At 44.6% G+C, this 26066-nt stretch overlaps 1 protein-coding gene across 1 annotated transcript in view; it reads left to right on the top strand.

Moving 5' to 3' along the window:
- Window positions 1-26066, top strand: part of LOXHD1 (lipoxygenase homology PLAT domains 1) — a 210918-nt gene that overhangs the window by 153166 nt on the left and 31686 nt on the right. The window contains exons 35-37 of the mRNA XM_077817080.1: window positions 4136-4263; window positions 9063-9180; window positions 20802-20979. Of these exons, the coding sequence (XP_077673206.1) occupies window positions 4136-4263; window positions 9063-9180; window positions 20802-20979 (424 nt within the window). The remainder of the gene's footprint in view (window positions 1-4135; window positions 4264-9062; window positions 9181-20801; window positions 20980-26066) is intronic.

Below are 26066 nucleotides of genomic sequence, written 5' to 3'. Positions count from 1 at the left end.
CTACAGAAAGGACGTGGACAAATTGGAGAGAGTCCAGCAGAGGGCAACAAAAATGATCAGGGGGATGGAGCACATGACTGATGAGGAGAAGCTGAGGGAACTGGGATTATTTAGTCTGCAGAAGAGAAGAATGAGGGGGGATTTGATAGCTGCTTTCAACTACCTGAAAGGGGGTTCCAAAGAGGATGGATCTAGACTGTTCTAAGTGGTACCACATGACAGAACGAGGAGTAATGGTCTCAAGTTGCAGTGGGAGAGGTCTAGGTTGGATATTAGGAAAAACTTTTTCACTAGGAGGGTGGTGAAACACTGGAATGGGTTACCTAGGGACATGGTGGAATCTCCTTCCTTAGAGGTTTTTAAGGTCAGGCTTGACAAAGTCTTGGCTGGGATGATTTAGTTGGGAATTGGTCCTGCTTTCAGCAGGGGGTTGGACTAGATGACCCCCTGAGGTCCCTTCCAACCCTGATATTCTATGAGTCTATGGGTATGTCTAAAGTATGAAATTATTTCGAATTTATTCTATTTGAATTTTCTGAAGCGATTTTATACATTTGGTCTTCTGTATCCCCAGTAAGTGCATGAATCTGGCACACTGTATCCACAGTACCAAGGCTAGCATCGAATGTCGGAGCAGTGCACTGTGGGTAGCTATCCCACAGTTCCTGCAGTCTCCACCGCCCATTGGAATTCTGGGTTAAGCTCCCAGTGCATGACGGGGCAAACACATTCTCACAGGTGTTTCTGGGTGTGTGTCGTCAGTCGCTTCTCCCTTTGTGAAAACTATGGCAGACAATCGTTTCGCGCCTTTTTGGCATACAGACGCCATACTGCTTTTAGCAGACAGTGCACTGCTGCTCTCCTGCTACTATGAATCCACCTCGCATTTCCTCTTGTAATCTCTAGTATTGACTCTTTCTCTTCCTCATCGACCGCTTCCACTGCCAACTCTACTCGGCCATCATGAACCGCAGCACACCTTCTGCCGCCAACTCTGTTCTCCCGCTCTTGCCGCGCTACCAAGCTTCTCCATGTTGTCTGTCCTGGGCTCCCGCCTCCGTGAAAGCTACAGAAGACAACCATTTCCTGCCTTTTTTCGGCTACCGTGAACCAAACAGCACCTCTTCCACTGCCACTCTGCTCTCCTACATTTCGTGCCCTTTTCCCAGGAATACCCATGCAGGCACCATAGCCATGGAGCCCGCTCAGATCTCCACTGCAGTTTTGACCATTGTAAATACCTCACGCGTTATCCAGCAGTATGTGCAGTACCGGGCGAGGAAGCGACGACAGTGCGATTACTATACTGATGAGGACATGGACACAGACGTTCCTAGAAGCATGGCGTGTGGCGATGGGGAGATCATGGTGGCGTTGGGCCAGGTTCATGCAGTGGAACTCTGATTCTGGGCCCAGGAAACGAGCACAGACTAGTGGGACCACATAGTATTGCAGGTATGGGATGATTCCCAGTGGCTGCGAAACTTTCGAATGCATAGGGCCACTTTCATGGAACTTTGTGACTTGCTGTCCCCTGAAGCACAAAGACATCAAAATGAGAGCAGCCCTTACAGTTGAGAAGCGAGTGGCCATAGCCCTGTGGAAGCTTGCAACACCTAACAGCTACCGGTCAGTCGGGAATCAGTTTGGAGTGGACAAATCTACTGTGGGAGCTGCTGTCCTGCAAGTAACCAACGCAATCATTGACCAACTGCTATCAAGGATAGTGACTTTGGTAAATGTGCAGACCATTGTGGATGGCTTTAATATGCTGGGGCTCCCTAACTGTGGTGGGGCGATAGATGGAACACATATCCCTATCTTGGCTCTGGAACACCGGGGCGGCCAGTACATAAACCACAATTTTTCCATGGTGCTGCATGCACTGGTGGATCACAAGGGACGTTTCACCGACATCATCGTGGGATGGCTGGGAAAGGTGCATGACACTCGCAGCTTCAGGAACTCTGGTCTGTTTAAACAGCTGCAGGAAGGGACTTACTTCCCAGACCAGAAGATTACTGTTGGGGATGTTGAAATGCCTATAGTGATCCTTGGGAACCCAGCCTACCCCTTAATGCCATGGCTCATGAAGCCATACACAGGCACCCTGGACAGCAGTCAGAAGCCGTTCAACTATAGGCTGAGCAAGTGCAGAATGGTGGTAGAACGTGTATTTGGACATCTAAAAGTGCACTGGTGCAGTTTACTGACTCGGTTAGATCTCAGCACAACCAATATTCCAGTTGTAATTGCTGCTTGTTGTGTGCTCCACGATATCTGTGAGAGTAAGGGGGAGACGTCAATGGCGGGGTGGGAGGTTGAGGCAATTCACCTGGCGGCCAGTTTAGCACAGCCAGACAACAGGGTGATTAGAAGAGTGCAGCAGGTTGCACTCCCCCGCCCCGCTCCCCCCCCTTCCCACTGCATGGCTCCGATGAGGCTCTGAGCAGGGATGAGCTAGCCCTTTAAACTAAATGCGAACAGCCCAGCACAGCTGGGTTTTCCCCCACCGCGTGGCTCTGATCAACCTCTCACTCACCAGAAGTGCCTTCTCTGGGGTGATGGTCCGGGAGCATGCCTTGGGAGTGGGGGGAGGCTATTGTCTCCAGCGTTAAGAATAGTTTCTGGCTAGGGGAGGAAATGGATTCCCCACTTGCTGCCTGTGCACTGTCCTCCTCCTCCTCCTCCTCCTCTTCGTCCTCCAAAAACTCATCCTCCTTGCTCCATGCTACTCCTCCTTGCAGGTGTCCACGGACAGTGGTGGGGTTGTGGTGGCATCACCCCCCATAATTGCATGCAGCTCATGGTAGAAGCGGCATGTATGGGGCTGTGACCCAGAGCACCGATTCACCTCCCTGGCTTTTTGGTACACTTGCCTGAGCTCCTTGATTTTTGTACGACACTGCTCTGTGTCCCTGGAGTAGCCTCTTTCCGTTGTGGCCCTGGAGACTTTAGCGTATGTATTTGCATTTCTTTTTTTGGAATGTAGTTCTGCCATAACAGATTCGTCTCCCCAGCATGCGATGAGATCCAGCACCTCCCGTTCGGACCATGCTGGAGCTCGTCTGCAAATCCGGGACTGCTTGGTCTCTGTGATGGTGGACTCTGCATGGTCGCCTGTGATGGTGGACTGTGCTGATGGTCACCTGTGCTGATGGTGACCAAACAGGAAATTCAAAAGTTCCCAGGGCTTTTACTGCTAACCTGGCTAGTGTATCGGAGTTGAGAGTGTTGTCCAGAGCGGTCACAAGGGAGCATTCTGGGATAGCTCCCGGAGGCCAATAATGTCGAATTCGACCACAGTACCTGTAACCCGGAACTGCGATCTCGATTTTAGCACTACTCCACTTGCCAAGGTGGAGTACAGAAATTGGATTCAAGAGCCCCTTAAATAAAAAAAAAAAACTGGTTTGGTGGTGTGGATGGAATCACTTTTATTTCAAAGTAACTCGGCTAATTCCAAAATAACCACGTACTGTAGACCAGATTCTAATTCTTGCTGTGCAATGTGGTGAGATACGTATCAGGCTTTAAACCTGTCACTGAAGCAGGACTGAATATTGTCCACTCTGGGCATCAGAGCAGTAACGTTTGGGGAGGCAGGTCACGGGGGATACTGTATTTGAGGAGAAGAAACAAACATTTTCCTACAAGTTGATTTTTTAAAGTGGCAGCAGTTTGAAGCTGCTTGGGGCGGGGCTGGAATATCGAAACAGTCTCGAGGGAGATGGATTTCTGGGCAGAGTGCAGATGAAATAGACAAAGCTGTATGATCATTGCCATTTATCTCTGCCTCGCAGTTCATCAGATGCCTATCACTTCCAAAGTGTGTATGGGTGTAGTAATAACAGAGTCTCTCTCACACTCAGACACATTGTGGGGGCTGTCAAACCCACTGAAAAGGGTTAGGTGATGAAAAAGGAAAATATTTCATAATACGTTTTGGCCAGTAACTTTGCAATAGAAAATATCAGTATAAAGGGAACCGGTATTAAAGGTACAGTGCAATGATAACTACACTTAAAGAAGCAGACAAACTGCAGAGTTTGACTCGCTTTTTGCTTAGGCTTTTGTTTGGATCAAGAATAGCTGTTTGCATGAGACGCTTCATGATTGTTTCAATCCTTGCCAGATTCTATATGAAGTTACAGTTGTGACTGGAGATATCCAAAATGCTGGAACCGATACCAGTGTTTACATGACTCTCTTTGGATCCAGTGGGAACACTGAGGAGATGCGGCTGGAAAAAAATGGAGAGAGGTACAGTATCTTGTCCTCTTTGTTCCTTAAAAACAGGCAACAACAAAGCTCAGCTTTCAAATTTAAACACAGTCAGGGCCCTGCTCCTGCTCCCACTGAAGTAAATGGCAAACGTGCCATTGACCATTTCCAAGTTGTGGCATCGGACTTAACAGCGCAGTGGGAAGAAATATACTGTGCAACAAGTGATATATCATCCTTGGGCATTTGCACAAGTCTTGGAGTTTAGCCTGTTTCTATGCAGTCTTAAAACTAGACATTATAAGGAAAATTGTGAATACAGATGCTCCCTGGGTTACACAAGACCCTACTTATGCAAATTCGCATTAATGGGAAAAGTTCCATAAACCAGAAATAGGATTTTCGAGTTGCAGAAATTTTTGCGTAACGTACAGGTATACATTTCCGATTTCTGCAAAATTCAAGTTACGCAAGGCTTTCTGGAACGGAATGATTGCGTAAGTCAGGGGGCATCTAAAGTCTTGTGTCAGCTACAGCCAGGGTCCTATATATTCCATGGTATCATAGGAGCAGTATTTGATGTGGAATCCACCTTTGCGGGAGAATCTAAGATTTGGGGATTTTATAAATTTATCTTTCATAGTTGTGAAGAAAATGTAAAAAACACGGATTGAATGTAAACTGACACTGTAATTCTGCTGACAGAGCCATGTGGACTGACCCACCCATACCAAGGGGAGGTGTACTCTGTAGCCTCAAGATAAGTTTTGTAATTACTTCACTAATGATCACTTTCACAAACACAGCTAAAATATGTACCTTATCATCCTAATCTGACTCCATCACCTTCCCAGATGCCAAAAGCTCAAACTGACCCTTATTCATCTGCCAAAACCACTAGCATCCTCGCTGATATCTTCTGCCATCCAGTTGTACATTATCAAAATGTGAGGACAGCATGGAATGAATATCACAGGGATGACAGCAATGATTGTAAAATTCCATTTCAATTTTAGTTAAATAAACCCCTCCATTTTTAATATTTATACGAAGCTGCCACAGCGTTTCCAGGCTGCCACACCAGAAAGCTGCAGGATCCAAGGATCTAGCCACAGAATTAGATCCAGTTTGCTGTAGGGGACACCAGACCTTTGACCACAGACTGACAGCATGTTAACTGACTGAGTTCTGATTCTGTGTATAGTGCACTGACTAGTACTACTGAAAATAAGAGCTCTGTGGCCAGGATGATGAAGAGATGTTATATTTTCAGGTGGCAGTAAGGAATAGTTACATGGGCAAGTATATTGAAAGGACCTTGATGCCTTCCTGTGTTTCATTATGTAACGAGAAGGGTGCTGTTGTTTTGTTTTGGAAAGGTAGAACGCATTTACCTCTTCCTAAAATCTCTTCATCATCTTCAAAGGACCCAACCCAGCAGAGTGGATACGCTCCCTTCTGAGCCATGCAGGCTACAGAATGCCATCGCTTTTGAATCCAGACAGAGACACACAGAAGGCAGTTTGTTTCCAGGCATGCTCAGGTGCTTTTAAACTAAGAGCACCAGAGAGATGACCTTCCCCCGCCTGCTGCCCTTTGCAGCTCCCTACACTTTTGCGGGTCTGTCTTCCAGTGTTTTAAGCCCAGTGTGCAACCCCAGCAGGTCAGGGAGAGGGATGGACTGTTGTTTTTCTTGTTTAAGAAACAAAACCAGTCCCGTGTCAGCTGAAAATGCCTATGAGCGATGGGGAGAGACTCCCAGGCACTGGAGAGGAGTCCTTCAAGATAGCTGTAGATATCTCAAACTCCCCCCGTTGACTGAATAAGCCGGGAAATAACTTACATTACTGTACCTACTGAGGGAGGCCCACAGAACTTCTATGACTAATTTTAAAGAGACCTTACCACAACATACTACATTGTGTGCCGTGACAGGGCCCCACAAAACATAGTGAAAAGCAACAGAAGCAGCAATGAAAGTACATGGCCAGCGAGTGACTCCTAAGGAATAACAGCTAATGTGTGCAATATATAAAGCAGCTTTGCACACACTGTAGCTCTCCCACAAGATGTCACGGACCAGGGCATGGGCAGTCAAGCCTAGTGCTCGGAGCAGCCGCTGCCCAGCCTAGCGCTAGAGTCGAGATCCAGGAGCCAGAGCCGAGGGTCAGGAACAAGGAGTCAGAAACCAAGTAGGGCTGGAGTGGACTGGAGCAGGATAGGAGCAAGGCTGGCGCAAGGCTGAGAACAAGGCAGGTACGGAGCGATTGACGCTGTGGGCATACACAGTGAGCATCCCCTGGCTGAGTGCTACTAGTGGTCTTCAGAGCAGTCCTGGCAATGCCACTCAGCCAGTCAGACCATCCAGCTAATTAGGGGTTAACTAGCTGCTCCAGGCCCAACTGCAGGCCCTCATTCCTGACCCAAGATTGATTGTAACCTGCCCATTACTTGCATTGGCATGGCTGTCCTTAACACCCTCATCAGACGGGAACTTTACACAATGTGCACACTGCCTGTTTACTTGTAATTCCTGTTGTCTCTCAGCCCAGCAATTCACAACACAAACTTCCATTGATTCAAGTCCCATACGGAAACATCTGTAATCATCACACAACTGGACAGAGAGAGGGGGAGGAGAAGGCACTGAATACAAAATTGTTAAAAGAGACACTTCATCTTTATTGGGGCCATCCAGTACCAGCTCACTGACAGGAGCTCGCCACCTTACAAAGAAACAACTCTCTAACCTGTCACAGATTTAAGGCGATTTTAGTTACGTTACTGTTTATTGCCCAGACCTCAAGACAATAGAAATATTTTTTAGTGGAGGCATGGATAGGAAAGCTTAATGAAATCCTGCAGACAAATGGTTCAGTGTCCTGAAGAAGACATTTTGCCAAATACTTTATTTCCTCCAGTATTCCTTCCCTGCCCCCCCCCCCCCAGTTTTTATTCAGATTTACAATTCTTATATTCATGCTCATATAAATTAGGGATAGAAAAGACCAATTAGGTCCTCCAGTCCATCTCCTTAGGGTGATTGTTTCCCTATAGTGTAATGAGTTCTTGTGAGTAATGGGTTGGATATGAAACCTACAAATTCTGAACAGGATATTGACTGATGACAGGAGGTTGAAAGAACGGGTTGATGGGAGACTGCTTAGACTAGAGTTATTTAGCCTGGAAAGGACAAAAGTGTGATGGGGCATAAAGCTTTACAAACAACGGTGTCCGTAATGAAAAGTGATGGTTTGCTCCTTTTCATTTTGTCTTATAAAGTTAGAAACTGGAGAATCAATCCACTTATATCATGAAAGGAAATATTATTTTCCACAGTGTATAGTGAACCTTGGAATTCACTATCACAGAAAGGAACTGAGGCAAAGAACTTAGCACAAGTTTTCATGAGGGTGAGGGTGAGGTAAATTTAACCATTAATTCCTAGAAATGGACCTGAGTCAAAACCCCACACCTGATGCCTCTGTAAATCTGGGGAATTTAAAGTCTGGATGAATATTTTGCAGCTCATGCCAAAACTATTGGTAGCATCTGCAGCTATGCAGGCTGAGATAATGGCTCAAGGATAATCAGATTTACTCTATAGGGTGTAATCTGACCAGAGGCTGGAAAGAAATGTTTCCCTCATATCACAGAGTTTCACAACTGGTAGCAGATACAGCCCACTGCCAGGAATGGGGTACCATTACTATTTATTATCTAGGCTGTAGTAGTGCAGTGTACAAAGCTGTGTCCAAACACATGAGAAGACACATGCCCTGTTCCCTAAAAAACCTCATGTTCACAACTTTTAAATGATGGACAAATGGGAAGACCATACCACACATAAGCAGAGGAGCCAAAGTGATGGTGGTCGTTCCATTGTTGTTTTGGGGAATAGTTTATGCAAATATTCCTATCTCCAACTGCCCTGCCAGCTAGTGATTAGTAGTTGGCTATTTTCTTGTAGGTCTACAGCAATCCTGCCAGCCTGTGTGGGATATTACAGGGTGGGCCTGGGGGATGCATTGACTGTAGACAGCCTGCAATAACACATGCTTCTCACTATAGGTGAACAGTGGCCCCTCTGGAATCAAAGGTTAAACTCCTGGTGACTTCAATGGGTCCAGGATTTCTCACTGTAAGCATAGATACTAAGCAGCTGGTGAACTAGACACACACTTAACCAACGTACTACATCATTCAAGATGCACATTCCAGCCCATCAGTTGGCCCTTTTTCCCCTGGTTGCTCCTCAGCAGCAAAGGCCAATGTTCCCTCTACTCTCTTCTCCGCATAGTGCAACAGCATGACAGAATACAACCCCTGGCTTGAGGCCGAATTTCCAAACACTAGCCTGTCCCAGGTGTAACAGGAAATGGCTTCAATCTGCAAACCTCAATTCCAGATTCAATCTCTCAAAAAGTTTGGGGATATGTAGATGAGGTTTGTAGTTTTGCCCCATCTCTACTAGCAACACAATTTGCATGTGCACGGTATAAACGTAGTTATATCTGTGTTACAACCAGAGTAATGAGCCATGCTGTAGATTAGCTTGGGCAACCTACAGTGGGGTTTGTATGGGCTTAATTCTCAGGGAAAAAGAATCTCTCTCCCAACTGGGCAGGGGAAGCTTGCCAGAACCGTGCTAGCATGCAATAACCAGACTGGGAAACTCAAGTCCAGAACAGTGCACATAGAACAGGTGGTTTACAACCATTTTTACTGAGGTTGCTGGCCTGGTTTGAGTTGTAGTATGTACAGAGCATGGTGAATGCATCAGCACAAGAAACCAAGCCAGATAATACAAAACCTGCGTGACCTTTTAATTTCTCCAGATTCGAGAGAGGTCAGGAGGACACTTTTATCATGGAGATTGCAGATATTGCACCACTCAGGAAGATGAGGATCCGGACTGATGGGAAGGGGACACGTCCAGACTGGTTCCTGGAAAAGGTAACATGGTTACTTCATGCAGTAAACAAATCTGAACTCTGTTTTATCGAGGCCCCAAGCCCTAGTGGCGGGAGAGCAGAAAGGGACCAAGCTGTGAGTAGGAATAGTTGCCTTTCTCATTCACACCATAATTAACATTCTTGTAAAAAGAACAGGAGTACTTGTGGCACCTTAGAGACTAACAAATTTATTTGAGCATAAGCTTAAATTTGTTAGTCTCTAAGGTGCCACAAGTACTCCTGTTCTTTTTGTGAATACAGACTAACAGGGCTGCTACTCTGAAACCTAACATTCTTGTAGTGTTTCTTTCCTTTCAGTTTCTGAATTCTTATCCCGGCAGAATCTGAGACCAAGGAGATTGGAGGGTGCGGGAGGGGAAAAAATGCAATGTATAACTTTACCCAAATGGAGTCTCTGCTGTTAAACGTCTGTCTTCCTTACTAGGAAAGAATGCTGGCTCAGTGCCAGAGTACCTGGAATATGTTATGGACTGTATGATGTAGTGAGAGCATCTAGAAAAACTGAGCTGCTGTGTGTGCATTGAAGAAATGATCATTCACTAGCAAGTGTGGGTACATAGTACCAGCTGAGCTGGCTGGTGCATTATAAAAAGACAGTTCTGGGCAACTGTAAATCCTGTAAAACTGGAATGCATCTCCCATCCCCCACGCAATTTTTTTTTCTTTTTTCGTATGGCAACTATGGATTATTTTCTCTCTTGTGTTTCCAATGGAACCAATAATCTGGCTGCGCTGGGAAAAGGCATCAAGAAGCATATGGGGCAGCACTGCAGTGGGGTTTCCAGGTATGGGATGTAGCAAAGGCCATCACCATATGTATCACAGACAGCAGATACTTAGGGGGGCACATGCTGCTTCTTCCTAAGGCAGTGTCAGGAGCATTCGAAGGTATGCCCCATTCAGCATGGACTAAGGCATTCTGCTTGCCTCTGCCCTGTGTAGGCTGCAGATGCTAGAGGTGTGCTACTCAGCTGCCATGAATCTACACCCTTATCTTAGCATGCCAGCGACAAGTAAAGCCAAAATTGAGATACTTAGAATCCAGATGATTTTCCCCAAGAGATGAATTTGTGACAAGTCACATTTAGGGGTTGCTGTATATCTCTTCAGCAGCAGAACTGTTTCTAGGTTTGGCTGTTTTTTGTATTGTTTTCTAGTTCAGCTCTTGAAAGGTCTGTGAGGTCTGGTCTACACTACACAGGTCGATGTAGGCCAGGTTACGGTGACCTACTTATGTCAGTGTAAACACTACAGCCTCGTCGCGCTGATGTAAGTGCCCTACTACAGCAACATAATAACTCCACCTCCACGAGAGGTGTAGGGCTTATGCGGCTGTACTTAGGATGACACAGTGTAGACACTGCACTACTTAGGTAGGCTCTTGGCTGTCCTGTCAATTTCAGGGCTCCATGCTGGAGTTGTGAAACTGACAAGAAAGCTGGGCAGCTAGAGCCCAGCAGCCCCCAGCTCCCTGCCAGGCTGTGCCCACCCGGCTCCCCACTCCCAGGCAGGCTGCACCTGCCCTAGCTCCCCACTCAGGGAGCCAAGAAGCCTGGGCAGTTGCCCCCTCTCCCAGCGGGGAGATGAGAAGCCCAGATGGCTGGCCCCTGTTTCCCAGTGGGAAATGGGGAGGTGAGAAGCCTGGGCAGCTGGCCCCTACTTCTGGTGGGAAACAGGGAGATGAGAAGCCCAGGCAGCTGCCTCCCCACTCCTCTCAGGGAACAGGGGCCCTGGCTCTCAGCCGCCCCGCACTGCCCTTCTTCAGTCAGTGGAAGCACTCCTGGTGAGGACAGGCACCACCGACAGAAGGAGGGTAGTGTGGACATCAGCCACCATGGTAAATCAACCTAACATAGGTTGACTTAAGTCTGTAGTGTGGGCATGCCCTCTGAGACTCCAGACTGCTTCTTCCTCTGTCCTAATTTCCTTGTGGTGTATTTGTAGCCCCATGGTCTTTATTTCAGGACACAGGAAAGTTGCTCTACATTTGAACCCAAATGTAACAGTTTTTATTGCAGGGTCATTTCTGTTACTCTGAGTGAGCCTCATTTGTCAATTGGCAGATTCAGTAAGGGCAGAGTTCTTACGCTCTCTCTACACTTTCCCCAAAGCATGTCAAGCTCATATATTCTGAAGTTTTCCTTTCAATCTTTAAGGGGAAGAGAGTGTTTGGGTGAAATTTTCAATGAGACTTAGCTTTCTAAGGTTATGTTTCTAAGAGCCATAGGTTTCTAAGGGCCAGATTTCCAAAGGTATTTAGGCACCTCAAGATGCAGACAGCTGCCTAATGAGATATTCAAAAGTGCATAAGCAGATGAGGTGCCTAACTCCCAATTAAATTAATACTCCTTCGTTACTAATGGATTGGAAAGTACTTCATTTTCATCATGTGATACAAGTACATCAACCTGCTTCTTTCCAAATACAGAACAGAAATATTTATTAAACATTTCTACCTTTTCAACATCATTATTAACAAGTTTTCCATCTCCTTTTAGTAATGGTCCTATATTTTTGTTAGGGTTTCTTTTGCTCCTAATATACTTTTAAAAAAACAGCTCCATTTTATTTTCCTTTGCCCTACTAGCCATGGATTTTTTCCATGGTGACTTTAGCTTCCCTTATCAATTTTTTGTGCATATTAACTTATAATTTATATTCATTGCTATCTACTCTATCCCCCATTTTTTCTATTTGTTATGTATTATGAATTTTTTTCTAATTGCTGCCTTCACCACTTAACGAGGATGGGCTTTTACTCAAAGTGTCCTCTTTCTTGACTGCAGAATTTGGCATTTTAGCTGTCTAATACCCTCCTCTTAAACAACTCCCAATTTTCATTCACATTTTTCTGTCTAAAATTTCCTCCCAATCAATTTTGTTCGTTTTCCTCAGTTTGGGGAAATTAACCCTTTTGAAGAACTGCTGCTTGGGACTGTCTTCTTTTTGCCCACATTAGACACAATTAGGTCATGATCACTGGTCCCTAAGCAACCACCCACTGGGGTGATTAATTCATCTTTATGCACATGAGCGAGGTCCGAAATAGAGTCATCTTATGTTGGGTGCATTTTGTGTTAGAAAATTACCACTATAATTTTTAGAAACACTAAGACTTAAATACTAAGTTTTACTATTGCCTGCATGAGACCTACAACATATTTTCAAATTGAGGATGTGAAAACATAACTTTTATTTCCATACACCTTACAGAGAGGTGCTTAAGGAGTAATGCATACTGTTCTCTAGTTTGATTTGGTGGTCTGTAACAGACCCCCACCAGTATCTTCCCCTGGGTTTGTTAGCTAGAGCATTGATTTATATGCATTCAAGATCCAGTGGTTCTGAGATATCAATAACTATAAAAAAGTTAATGGTATCTGTAATGTAGAGTGCCAGCTCTTTCACCCACTCTGTCCTTCCTAAACAGGTTGTAACAATGTAATGATTTTAACACTCTAATAATGTGTCCCACAAGGTTTCAGCAATACCAATACCAATTATATCACATTTCTTCTCAGTGAGAATTTCCAGCTCTAATTGTTTATTGCCCAGACTCCTAGCATCAGTATGCAAGCAACTGATATTTTCCTTCTCTTTACATTCTTTGTCACATTGGTTCAATTTGTTCATTAAATGCTGAGTTTGTACAACATTCACCTCCTTACCATTCTCCTCTTGGATTGTTAATTTAACACCCTCCGGGCTGCTCCAACTAAGAAGTCCATTGCTGAATTATCTGTCCACTCTGATGGAGTCACCAATGATGATTGCTTGTCTTCTTAGGACAGTTGAAGAATCTCTCTTGGTAGCTGATTGCTTCATACCATATCACAAGAACGCCCATCAAGTATGTCTCCTGTAGCATTCTGTTCCATTCTTCTAGAGATAAGTTCCTTGATAGTTGGCTCACTGAGCTGGCTCACTAGCTGGATTGAATGCCACCTGTTTCTCTTTCCTCCCTCTTGGTCTCAAATTGCCTGTCTTCTTCTTTGGTTTATACTCTCTCCAATGGCAAACCTTCCCCATGTGGAATCTGTGGTGATAATTTCTGAATCTGGTTGTCCAAAAAGACTTCGTTTTCTCAGACACTACACAGTGTTGATACCTGTGCTTCCAGACTATGTATGTTGTCCTCCAGTATGGCCACCAGCTTGCATTTCATGAACCAGAAATCTTTACTATATTCCAGCAGAAAGGAAAACATAGCACATCCAAAGCAAAACACAGCAGTTGTTCTCTCGTCATTCATATCCACTACCTGGCATAGAACCATACTTAAAACAGAAGGAATCACACTTCCTATTGCAGTTCCCTCCAAAACTCCCCTGGTTACTCCTGTTCTCCTCCTTAAATGTTCACTTGGCAACTGAATTATATACTAAGACTTGCTGCTTAACTTTACCCCATCAGAGACTTCAAACACCAGATCTGATCAAAGAATCCCAGCCACATGGTCCTCATGGAGATGCAACAAATAGACCTCACCTGACCTGACCTGTTCACCTGGTAACCCCCAGCCACACAGCCCTCACAGGGTATGTCTTACACAGGGATTAAAAAAAAACGCTGCTGGCCCAGGTCAGCTGACTTGAGCTCATGAAGCTTGGGCTCCGAGGCTGAAAGATCACTGGGTAGACATTCGGACTGAGGCTGGAGCCTGAGCTGTGGGACCCTGCAAGGGTGCAGGGTCCCAGAATTCGGGCTCCCTCCCAAGCCTGAATGTCTACACAGTGATTTTTAGTTCAACAGCCCAAGCCCTCTGAACCCAAATCAGCTGACTTTGGCCAGCCACCGTCATGCCACAGGTATTTTATCCCTGTATAGACATCCCACAGAGACAGACAAACAACTAATGCACTACATTCTTTTTAATGCTTTTGAAAATCGGGTTTAGGGTCCTAAACCACTTGGGCACTTTTGAAAATTTTGCCCTCGTCTCCTTTTTAGTACACAAGTACAGGAGAGAGGGAAGAAGCTGAGAAAGCTGGACTTCTCTATTAACTGTAGTGCAATTTTTTGAACATTCTTTATTGATTCTTTTTTCCTGGGGTAAAAGTACAACATGACATTCTCAACAAGTGAACCAGGACAGGAGTGATTCATAAAACGGGAGAAGGGAGCCATTGTGTGCCCTGATTTGTATTCCGAATTTGAAAATGTATGTAGCTTGGTGTGACATGAAAACTGATCTGAACCATTTCTCTCAGCAATGCATATTAAAACCACATCATGAAATACATGGGGGGATATTGCTAAAATCTCAGACAGATGGTTCACAGTTAGTGCTAACTAACTGTGGTGAAATGAGAAGCTAGATTAAGCTATCAACCCCATAATTAACCATTTGTTGCTCTATTTAGCCATAGGACATTCTCAGTTTTCTTGTTTTGTTGAAATAACACTAAATGTTCTTTTTAATTCTCTTTGGTCTTTTTGTAAACAGTTCGCTAATCATAATTTATGCTGCTTTTAGTTTACTAGAAATAGAAGTGCACAAATACCAATGAAAATGCATGAATTGTCATTAAAGATGTACATAGCCAAACTTACCAGCAGAAAAGGTATTTTTCTTCAAAATTCTTTTTCTCTATTTGAGATATGTTGCAACCCCATTCAGAATCTCAGTGGGGTAAATAACCTGATACTTAAGATCCAAACTGCATTAAAAATGCAAACGGATTTAAAAGTATGACTTAAAATATTTAAAAATGGATTGAAAATTATGGCTTCAAATATTCATGGGATCAAGATCTTGATGCATAGCATGTTGAGCAGTAGTCATCATTGTTCATAGTTATTTATATATCCCCAGACATTAACATGGCATTTTACAAACTTAGTCCCCGGTTCTGCAAACAGATCCCTATGTGCACACACAGCAGTTTGCAGCACTGGGGCCATGCAGTAAGGGGTTGAAAGCTCTGAAGAGCTTAGGAAAAAATTCAAAACTTGCCACTGATTTGGGGTGATACAATTTTGGGATGTCTACCTTGAGACGCTGAAGGCCTGATTTTTCAGAATGTTGGGCACCTATATCACCGACGGGAATTGCGGGTGCTCAGCACTTCAGGAGATCAGGCCCTGGGTGGCTGAAGTCAGGAGACCCAAGATTCAAAGCACTTAAAAGTAGAAGCCACTTTTTACAACTCTCCTGCTGTTGTCGGGGTTCTGGGCCACATGGCAGCTCCACCTAGTGCCTCAATGGTTATACCTATCCCCTACTGATGAGTCCCCTCCAAGGATCCTGCTAGCGAAGGTAAAGCATTTCAGTGGCTCTGGGAGGTGAGGTAGAGGGTTGGGAAGTAATGGGAGGAGATGAGGATTTGCTGAGTGGGAGAAAGGGAAACTGTTAGGCCTTTAAAATCTGGGCATTTGATTCATTGGGGGTTGTATAATCCATGCCCAGTCTGCTATGAAGCTGCCTTAAAGCACTCCTTGCATTGCATCCAATACCTGATAAACCATCTGAGTTGGCATTGTTTGGTTAGAGTTTTCCTTTATATTATAAAAATTCCATGAGAGTTTGAGACAGTTCATTCAAAGCAGAGCCCGCAAGTGTTCTCCCTTTGCAATGAAGAGGGGGTTATTCTCTTTCCTTTTTCAGTGTCCTGATGAGAACAATCACAGAATCAGAATCTCGTTATGGATTCTTCTACACATGTGTGCTGGGCACTTTAAAGTATAAGCACAAACGCAATTACCCCCAGCATTGGTTTGTGTACATTAGGGAGTCTGCAGGCCCCCGGGGGAAGCTGTTCAGATTGGACTCTTCTGGCAGATGTGGGTAGAGGTAAATTGAAATTATTGATGTACCAAACCTCTCCATTACAGTACTCAGTGTGACAGGTTGGATCACAGAAAACCCCTTGGGAACTGCCAGGTGATATGCTGAGACTACTTCTAACCTATTTTCCCTGCCACCTTGGGACTCCAGAACCTTGCCAGTTTGAGCCAGACACGCTAGCCTGTACAAACCCAGACCCAGGTCTGAACCACGTCCCACAACAGCTGCAGGCTTAACTGAAAACAGCTTAAGAAGTGTTCCTGTCTCCAACACTCGGATGCCCAGCTCCCAATGGGGTCCAAACCCCTAATAAATCCATTTTACCCTGTATAAAGCTTATACCGGGTACACTCTTTAATTGCTCACCCTCGATAACACTGATAGAGAGATATGCACAGCTGTTTCCCCCCCCCCCAGGTATTAATACATACTCTGGGTTAATTAATAAGTAAAAAGTGATTTTATTAAATACAAAAAGTAGGATTTAAGTGGTTCTAAGTAATAACAGACAGAACAAAGTGAATTACCAAACAAAATAAAATAAAACATGCAAGTCTATGCCTAATACAGTAAGAAAGTGATTACAGATGAAATCTCACCTTCAGAGATGTTCCAGTAAGCTTCTTTTACAGACTAGTCTCCTTCTAGTCTGGGTCCAGCAATCACTCCCACCCCTGTGGTTACTATCCTTTGTTCCAGTCTCTTTCAGGTAATCTTTGGGGGTGAAGCGGCTATCTCCTGAGCTAGCTGAAGACGAAATGGAGGGGTCTCCCAGGGGCTTAAATAGACTTTCTCTTGTGGGTGGAGACCCCCCCCCATGCAAAATACAGCTCCAAGATGGAGTTTTGGAGTCACATGGGCAAGTCACAAGTCCATGCATGACTCAGCTTTTACAGGCAGCAGCCTTTGTTTACATGCTACCTTGAATGTCCTCAGGTAGACTTCTTATGTGGATTGGAGTCTTCCAAGATCCATAGTCCGTTAAGTGTTCCTTGGTTGGGCACTTAACTTGCAAATTCCTTTGTAAAGAAGCTGACCAAATGCCTTACTAAGGCTACTTAAATTCAAACAAGTACACAGCCAATATTCATAACTTTGAATACAAAAATGATACATGCATACAAATAGGATGAATATATTCAGTAGATCATAACCTTTGCAGAGATATGTTACATGGCATATGTAGCATAAAACATCTTCCAGTTATGTCATATTTACATTCATAAGCATATTTCCATAAAGCATTATGGGGTGCAACATCACACTCAGAGCAAAATAAAATTGCAAAATTGCTTGGGTGCAGATTAAGGCTCCTGCCAGTGATGGCATTCATTTAACTACACAGCACACTAGTGGGGTTGTATTTATACACACTGTTCCTGAAACACCTTTTTTTAAAAAAAAAAAAAAAGTGAAGGATTGTCACAGGGTGTGCCTGCCCTATAAGACCCCTGCTGGCCAATAATGGCAATGCAGGCACTCCCTGCTCTGTTTTCTCCCCTGAAGTGGGTCCTCTCAGCCTTCTCCACGCAGGCTGAAGTTGGCAGCAGTTCTTTTGCTCCCCTTGGACTCCATCTTCTGAGCTCCCTTTAAGTCTCTCTGCTCTGGGATAGAGCATTCCTCAAGGAACCCATTCTGAAGCACTTGGGGAGAGGAAGGTGATCATGAACAGTCAACATGGATTCACCAAGGGAAAGTCATGCCTGAGCAATCTGATTGCCTTCTATGATGAGACAACTGACTCTGTAGATGAGGGGAAAGCAGTGGATGTGATATATCTTGACTTTAGCAAAGCTTTTGATACAGTCTCCCACAGTACCACAGTATCCTTGCCAGAAAGTTAAAAAAGTATGGATTGGATGAATGGACTATAAGGTAGATAGAAAGCTGGCTAGATCATCAGGCTTACAGGGTTGTGATCAACAGCTTGATGTCTAGTTGGTAGCCGGTATCAAGCGGAGTGCCCCAGAGGTCGATCCTGGGGCCGGTTTTGTTCAACATCTTCATGAATGATCTGGATTATGGCGTGGATTGCACCCTCAGCAAGTTCGTGGATGACATTAGGATGGGGGGAGAGGTAGATAAACTGGAAGGTAGGGATAGGGTCCAGAGTGACCTAGACAAATTGGAGGATTGGGCCAAAAGAAATCTGATGAGGTTCAACAAGGACAAGTGCAGAGTCCTGCACTTAGGATGGAAGAATCCCATCCACCCCTACAGACTAGGGACCGAATGGCTAGGCAGCAATTCTGCAGAAAAGGACCTAGAGGTTACAGTGGATGAGAAGCTGGATATGCATCAACAGTTGCCAAGAAGGCTAATGGCATATTGGGCTGCATTAGTAGGAGCATTGCCAGCAGATCGAGGGAAGTGATTATTGCCCTCTATTCGGCACTGGTGAGGCCACATCTGGAGTATTGCATCCAGTTTTGGCCCCCACTACAGAAAGGATGTGGACAAATTGGAGAGAGTCCAGCGGAGGGCAATGGAAATTATTAAGGGGCTGGGGCACATGACTTACGAGTAAAGGCTGAGGGGACTGGGCTTATTTAGTCTGCAGAAGAGAAGAGTGAGGGGGGATTTGATAGCAGCCTTCAACTACCTGAAGGGGGGTTCCAAAGAGGATGGAGCTTGGCTCTTCTCAGTGGTGGCAGGTGACAGAGCAAGGAGCAATGGTCTCAAGTTGCAGTGGGGGAGGTCTAGGTTGGATAGTAGGTAAAACTATTTCACTAGGAGGGTGGTGAAGCACTGGAATGGGTTACCTAGGGAGGTGGTGGAATCTCCATCCTTAGAGATTTTTAAGGTCAGGCTTGACAAACCCCTGGCTGGGATGATTTAGTTGGGGTTGGTCCTGCTTTGAGCAGGGGGTTGGACTAGGTGACCCCCTGAGGTCTCTCCTAACCCTAATCTTCTGTGATTGACTCTCAAGCTGCTTCCCCTCTCACAAGCTCAGCCCCTCTGGGTTCCCTTTCCATCTTTCCTGCTCTGGGTAGAGCCCAGACTCCCTGGCTACTTCCTTGGAAACTTTTCAGAGCCTTCCACAAGAGTCCAGCTTGCCCCCTTGCCCCCAGACTTGTGGCTCCTCCCACAAACTGACTTTTCTTAGTCCTTGTTTGAGTTCCAGGAGTTTCAGGCTGTCTCCTGACCACAGTTAGGCAGCTAACTAGGGCATGGGGGAGAGGGAGGGGCTGACTGGCTAGCCCCAGGCCTCCTGATCCTTAAAGGAGAAGGCCACCCTCTTATAGAGATACTGAAGTTCCTGTCAAAATCCTGATAGGATCAACTATCATTTATTAATATATTTAGATGTAAAAACATTTTAAATATTCCCATCAGAGGCTCAGGGGGCTTTGCTGAAAAATAGTTGAAACACAATTCACTCCGCCACTGGCATTGTCAAGCCAGCAGCCAAAGCTCTCAACAAAAAGAACAGAAAACAAACAAAAAGAGCCCCACCTCAAAGCTAGAATCCTAACCCTAACCCTGATCCAAATGCAACGAGAATAACATTGGGCTCAAACCATGGGCACTGAGGCCAAGCTCCTTAAAGGTACTTAGGCTCCTAACTGCCATTAAAATGAATGGAAGCTTCAAGAGGAGAAATTGAGGGAGCCCCCCCCCATCAGACTAGCCCACACCAGGGTGGGTAGAGCATGCTCCTGCGAGGTGGGAGACTCCTGTTCAAATCCATTCTCCCCCTCAGGCAGAGGGCAGCATTGAACTGTTGTCTCCCTCACCCCAGGTGAGTCCTCAAACCAATGTGGAAAAAATTATTAGGTGGGTGACACTACCACCTCCTTCCCTGCGCATCTTGTGTGGAAGGAGGCAGGTGCCTAAATCATGCTCACAAGGAATGACTTTAGCGGCCATGCTCCAGGAGAGGGATTGCTAGCAGCGATCAGTGACTCCTTCCAGCATGGATTTAGGCTCCTATGTCCATGAGAGGGCTGCCGCTTCAGAAAGACCCCTCTCATCAGCATCTTCCATTCATTAGCTTAGGCAGCTCTCTGCCTACCATGCTGGCTTCTGTGGATTGCAGTCTAAAGTGCTTACCTCTCCCCAATCATTGTATAGGGAAGCCTGGACACCGAACTCAGGATTTGGAGATTGCAGTGTTGTGCTGTGATTTATCTAGGTGCCCAAAAGTTAGGCATTGCAATGCTTTGCATCACAATGCCTGAGTCCCTTTGTGGATCCAGGCATGGCGGCTCCTGCACCAGGTATTTTCCTGAAAGCTTTGGTCAGGATATGATGCTACTCACAATGGTACCAGAATGCATGTGTGGGGCACAGGATCACTAGTACTGGAAACAGGGTTTGGTTGCATTTTACATTGAAGATAAATTCTTGCAGTTTTGGTTGCAATATTACATTGAAGATAAATTATTATAGTTTTCTCTTTCAATTGACTTTATTTTAAATCTCTCTAGTTTGGCAATACTGCCATATGCCGATCAGGTAGCACCATGCCAGGCTCCTCTGACTCACCGCTCCGCGCCCAGCCCCAGATAGCCTCTTGCGGAGGCCGTTGCCTTTCCATCATACGAAGGTCCAGCATTGTGGAGAGGATTAGCCACAAGGGGTTGCTCGAGAATAGCACACAGTACTTCTCCCATCCCAATGGAGCCATCATGATATCAGTAAAAGTTGCTCAGAAGGAGCTGGTGACCTGAATACATGTGTGTTGGACTCTGCGCTGGTCTGCGGCCAGAGTTATACCAAACAATCTATCCACTCTCAACTGCACAGTGCTACTTCTAAGCCTTATCTCTGCCCTTATTTTAACCGTTGCTGAAATTCCTTCGTTTCCCCAGATCATCATGAAGAACCTGTCGAATCAAGAAGTGACCACATTTACATACAGCGAATGGCTGTCCAAGCTCAGAAATGCTAAGGGAGCTCTTGTGTGCGAGATACCTGCAGTGATAAATGAAGAGCAGATGATGGAGAATACCACATACACTGTTCAGGTTAAAACCAGTGATATTGGAGGTAGGGTCATTTTGGCTATTTCTGATTTTCTAGCACAAGGCTCAAATGTTACCTACAGATACAATCTCATATTTCAGTGGAAATTATGCAATTTCTTAGGGCAGAATTTAGTCCTACAGTCCTGGAACCTTGAAATCCCTGGAGGATAAGAGTGTCTTTATTACAGAAACTTGACATTATTCAGTGGAAAACAGAAAACCTGCTAGAGAGCAAATATAATTTTAAACCTCTAGGTCTGTATTTGACTGGCGCTGCTTCCCCTTAAAGAGTTAATAGGCAACAATTGCTAGACACATTGCTACTGTCACTGGTCCTTTCTTGATCGGGTCCTGCTGTTGTGTACAGCAGAAGGTTGTTCTTGTGGTTAAGGCTCAGGGGATCTGGGTTCAATTCCTTGACTTGCTACTCAAAGGCACCCAGAGTCTGTGGAGATGGATGCAGAAAATAACTCTATAATGAGAAATAAATGGGCCTGATTCTGATCCTGATTCCTGTGTGATTTGGGTTATTCCCTTAACTGCTTGGTGCCTTGGTGTATTTCTCTGTTAAACAGGGCTGATGGTATTCACTGTCCTTTGTAACATGCTTTGAGACCCTTACAGGGATGGTCTAGGTATACCTGGTTCTCCCTCAGTGCAGGGGACTAGACTTGATGACCTCTTGAGGTCCCTTCCAACCCCACAATTCTGATTCTATGAAAGTGCAAAGTATTTAAAGAGCATGAAAAGCCAGCCCAAGGGTAAGACCCAGACTGTGAAACTTTGGAAAAGTTCAGTTAATGACAGAAGAAAGCTGCAGAGCTTCAAATATCTCAATAAAATGCACTTGCAATGCCATTTGCTGGGATCACTGCCTATTTCCATGGGACCCTCTCTCCAACTCCTCTGTGAATCTTACACTCATTTTACACAATCACTGAATGCCAAATCAGTCCAAGATACACTTTATCACGTAGACACACTTTCTGACTGACTTAGCTCTGGATCTTACAACATTGCTCAGTCTTTTATTTCCCCCTTTCCAGCACTGAATTTACACCGTGTGAGGGATTTGTGTTTAGAATCTAAAGATCACCCCGACAAGGTGTCTTCGTGACATCGCACCGTTTTGCTGCGTCGCTGCCCACTGCGTGCCTTAAAAACATGTAGAGAGACAAGGTGGGTGAGGTATATCTTTTATGAAGAGGATCTCTGGATAGCTTGAAAATGTGTTTCTGTCACCAACAGAAGTTGGTCCAGTAAAAGATATTACCTCACCCACCTTGTCTTGCTGATATCCTGGGGCAAGTGGGGCTGCAAAACAGTAAAAACGTGTTGTAGAGTACTAAAAACAAGAGAAAGAGTGAGGATGTGTTGGTGTCCTAAATATAAAGAGAAGGGTAAACACCTTTAAATCCCTCCTGGCCAGAGGAAAAACCCTTTCACCTGTAAAGGGTTAAGAAGCTAGGATAATCTCGCTGGCACCTGACCAAAATGACCAATGAGGAGACAAGATACTTTCAAAGCTGGGGGGGGGTGGGGAACAAAGGCTCTGTTTGTGTGATGTTTTTGCTGGGACCAGAGCAGGAATGCAGGTCAGAACTCCTGTAAAAGGGCTAATAAGCAATCTAGTTAGATATGCGTTAGATTCTGTTTTGTTTAAATGGCTGATAAAATACGCTGTGCTGAATGGAATATATATTCCTGGTTTTGTGTCTTTTTGTAACTTAAGATTTTGCCTAGAGGGATTCTCTATGTTTTGAATCTGATTACCCTGTAAAGTATTTACCATCCTGATTTTACAGAGGTGATTCTTTTACTTTTTCTTCTATTAAAATTCTTCTTTTAAGAACCTGATTGCTTTTTCATTGTGCTAAAGATCCAAGGGTTTGGGTCTGTGTTCACCTATGCAAATTGGTGAGGATTTTTATCAAGCCTTCCCAAGAAAGGGGGTGTAGTACTTGGGGGGATATTTTGTGGGGGAGACGTTTCCAAGTGGGCACTTCCCCTGTTATTTTTGTTAGATGCTTGGTGGTGGCAGCATAAAGGTTCAAGGACAAAAGGTAAAAGTTTGTATCTGGGGGAAGTTTTAACCTAAGCTGGTAAAAATAAGCTTAGGGGGTCTTTCAGGCAGGTCCCCACATCTGTACCCTAGAGTTCAGAGTGGGGAAGGAACCTTGACAGTTGGTGTGCTTGACCTTCCATCCGGTATAAACAGTATGATCATAGTGTGAACTTTTTCTGCAATTCAGCCCTGGCTCACCATAGAAATGAGAGCGGAATGGGAGATGATAGCAGCCACAGACTCACCTCCTCTTCATGTTGAATGAAGGGTGATGGGTATGAATGATGAAACATTTTATTTCATTATGAGCCACGGCAGTTGGTGGGAGAGAACAGATGAAAATGAGAATGAGTTTGGTTTGGATCAAATTATACACTAAGCTGGAATGATGCTGTGCTTTAGCCAACGTATCTGGGAGGGGTTCAAATTGTGAACCACGCCTTATGTATTTTGTGGTTACCACTTGTCTTCAGGAAAAGCCCTTCTCTCCAGGTAATAAATTGCTTGTTCAATATATCGAGCATGATGCATCTGCCACTGTCACACCGATGCAAACCAGCAGTAACTTCACTGAACTCAGTGGAGTTTCACTGGTGTAAAGAAAAGCAGAATCAGGCCCATTTATTTCTCATTATAGAGTTATTTTCTGCATCCATCTCCACAGCCTCTGGGTGCCTTGGAGTAATTTAAACAATAACACAAACTCTGCTACCTATATTAGGCAGTAGCACTTTTGCCAGCCACCTTACTGCTCACCCTTTCCCAACACTTTAAAATACCTCAGTGTTACTCAGGCTCAAGAAAATGCTTGAGTCATAGATGGGCCTTCTACTGTGCTCTGAAGGTCGGCAAACTTGGACTGTGGCGGAGAAATGGAGATGATTCTACCACCCCTCCTGCAAGTGTGGGTCCTCTACTGCAAATGACCTGATCTTCAGTCTTCCAAAGACCAGACGTAGGGGCTGTCAGAAGTGCTTCAGCTGTCAGCATGAAGGTAGATAGGAAGAGAGAAGGTATCTAAAGCAACCAGGTCCCAGGTTATATTCCTTAAAAAAAAAACCTTGAATTGCTCCCTAAAGCAGATAGGAAACCGGTACAGTGCATGAATGCAGAAATAATAGGTTTACAAGGGCCTGTTCTAAGATCCTTAGAATCCGGATACACTAATACAGTCTTTGGGTTCTAGCTCAGCCTAAGATAGGTGACCCTTTAAGAAGATGTGGGTGATTTTATGATGTCAGGGCCCTATCTTGAGGCATCCTTTTTTAAAAAAAAAATCCTGGCATGTCTATTTTGGGTTAAATGTACCCTAAGTCCTCCTTTGGGCCACTAGATAAGTGGCTTGGTTTTTGAAAGAGCTGGTCTCCCAGCAGCTAAGAAGGAAACTTGAGACAACTTCAGCTGGACTTTCAGAGGTGCAGAGTAGTCATAACTTCAGATGAAGTTAGTGAGGGGTATATTTGGATCCCCAGATATGAAGGTTCTCAAAATTTAAAGACACTTTTGAATATTTGTCTTTAAGAGACTTGCCCAAGGTAATGGTGAGTCCGTCTGGTTCAGTGGCGCAGTACTAGGCAGTGAGTGTAGGCAATTTTTACTTGAGAACATTAGAAAGGGAGTTTAGGGAGGGGAATCAGCAGAGAAGGAGGAAAGAAACATGGTAAGAGCTGTTCCTTTTTAGTGACTCAGGTTTAAACTATTTAATTCAAGATATGACAGACACATAGCTGGAAATAGAACCCAGATCTCTTGATGCTCAAAACCATCCTCTCTCCTTAATGATCTTGATTTAAGTCATGTTTCTATATTTTATTTGTAGCCATCAAATATGTGGCATTGCAAAAATAAAGATCCTGAACTAATAATAATATTGCTCTCTCTGTCTTCAAAACTCATTACTTAATGCAGCTGGCCTAAGAGGCGGGTAAATATTAATATCCCTGCTATTATACGATCCATTATTGCTGTTGTAAGCTCAGCTACAGTTTACAATTTACCTAATATGAGGTGATTGGTGCAGTCCATTTCTAAGTGTCTGATCCAAAGCCCAGTTCAGTTCAAGGGAAAACTCCCAATGACTTCAGTGGACTTTGGATCAGGCCCAAGTCTGGTAAATTGGTACAGCTCCTCAAAGAGTAAAGGACCTACTCTGGCTTCTGCCACCAGGAGCATGACAGCTACCTCATCACGCTGACTTGACCTCTTTGTTTTGTTTGTCAATTGCATGTCAAATTTGCTGCAGCTCCTAAGTGTGTCTGACTGTTTCAAGGAACCAAAAAAAGTCAGCTAGGTGATATAGCCATGGATTCAGCAATTTCTGTTCTTTTCTTTCCCATCTTGTACTAATTGCTTGTGAGGTTACTGTCACGGCATGAGGCCTTCATAAGCTGCCTCCTGCCAAGAAGGTTTTGCTAAAAGCCAGTTGGTTCTGTGTTTTTTTGAGACCCTGCATTAATTGGGAGCTTGCCTCTTATAAGAAAGTAGACTATTTTGCTTTCTTCATCACCTCAGCAAGCTTTAGGGCCATGAAAGGTACTGCCGACTGAACTACATGAATCCCTGGTGCTTTCCTTCCTTCCTTAAATTTTTCTCAGGGCACTGCTGAAAATTATTCCCGATTTAACATAAGCAAAATGTCATGTGGATGTGAGACATTTATTTGACTGTCCTCTGCATGCAAGTGAGTCACTTTTGCATTGGTTCTGTTTTTCTTTATGTAAAGATGTATGTGGTTAATACAAATTTGGAAGAATGAGTTATAAAGTATTGTCCTGCAGTGAAACTTATTTTGTCACAGGCTTTCCAGGTTCCTCACATTTTCCCCTTGGCACTTGAGCAGAGCTGTACAAAAATCATTGTACAGATGATGGTTTTGCAATATGCTTGTACAAGAATTGGCTTGAGGCCTCTAAAGTCTGAAAAATTGGGGCTTCTAGCAGAGGGTGGCAAAGGCTGAGTTTCTTTGTGAGCCAAGTTTGGGTTTGATAGTCTCTTTTACAGTTGCCAGAATTAGAAGGCCCCTCAGGTCTGATGCAGCAATAAAA

Source organism: Eretmochelys imbricata, chromosome 5 (assembly GCF_965152235.1).
Source record: "Eretmochelys imbricata isolate rEreImb1 chromosome 5, rEreImb1.hap1, whole genome shotgun sequence".
In the NCBI taxonomy this organism is placed as follows: Eukaryota; Metazoa; Chordata; order Testudines; family Cheloniidae; genus Eretmochelys; species Eretmochelys imbricata.
The sequence above is the reverse complement of the archived record's forward strand: the minus strand, read 5'-3'. Positions and strand labels throughout refer to the sequence as shown.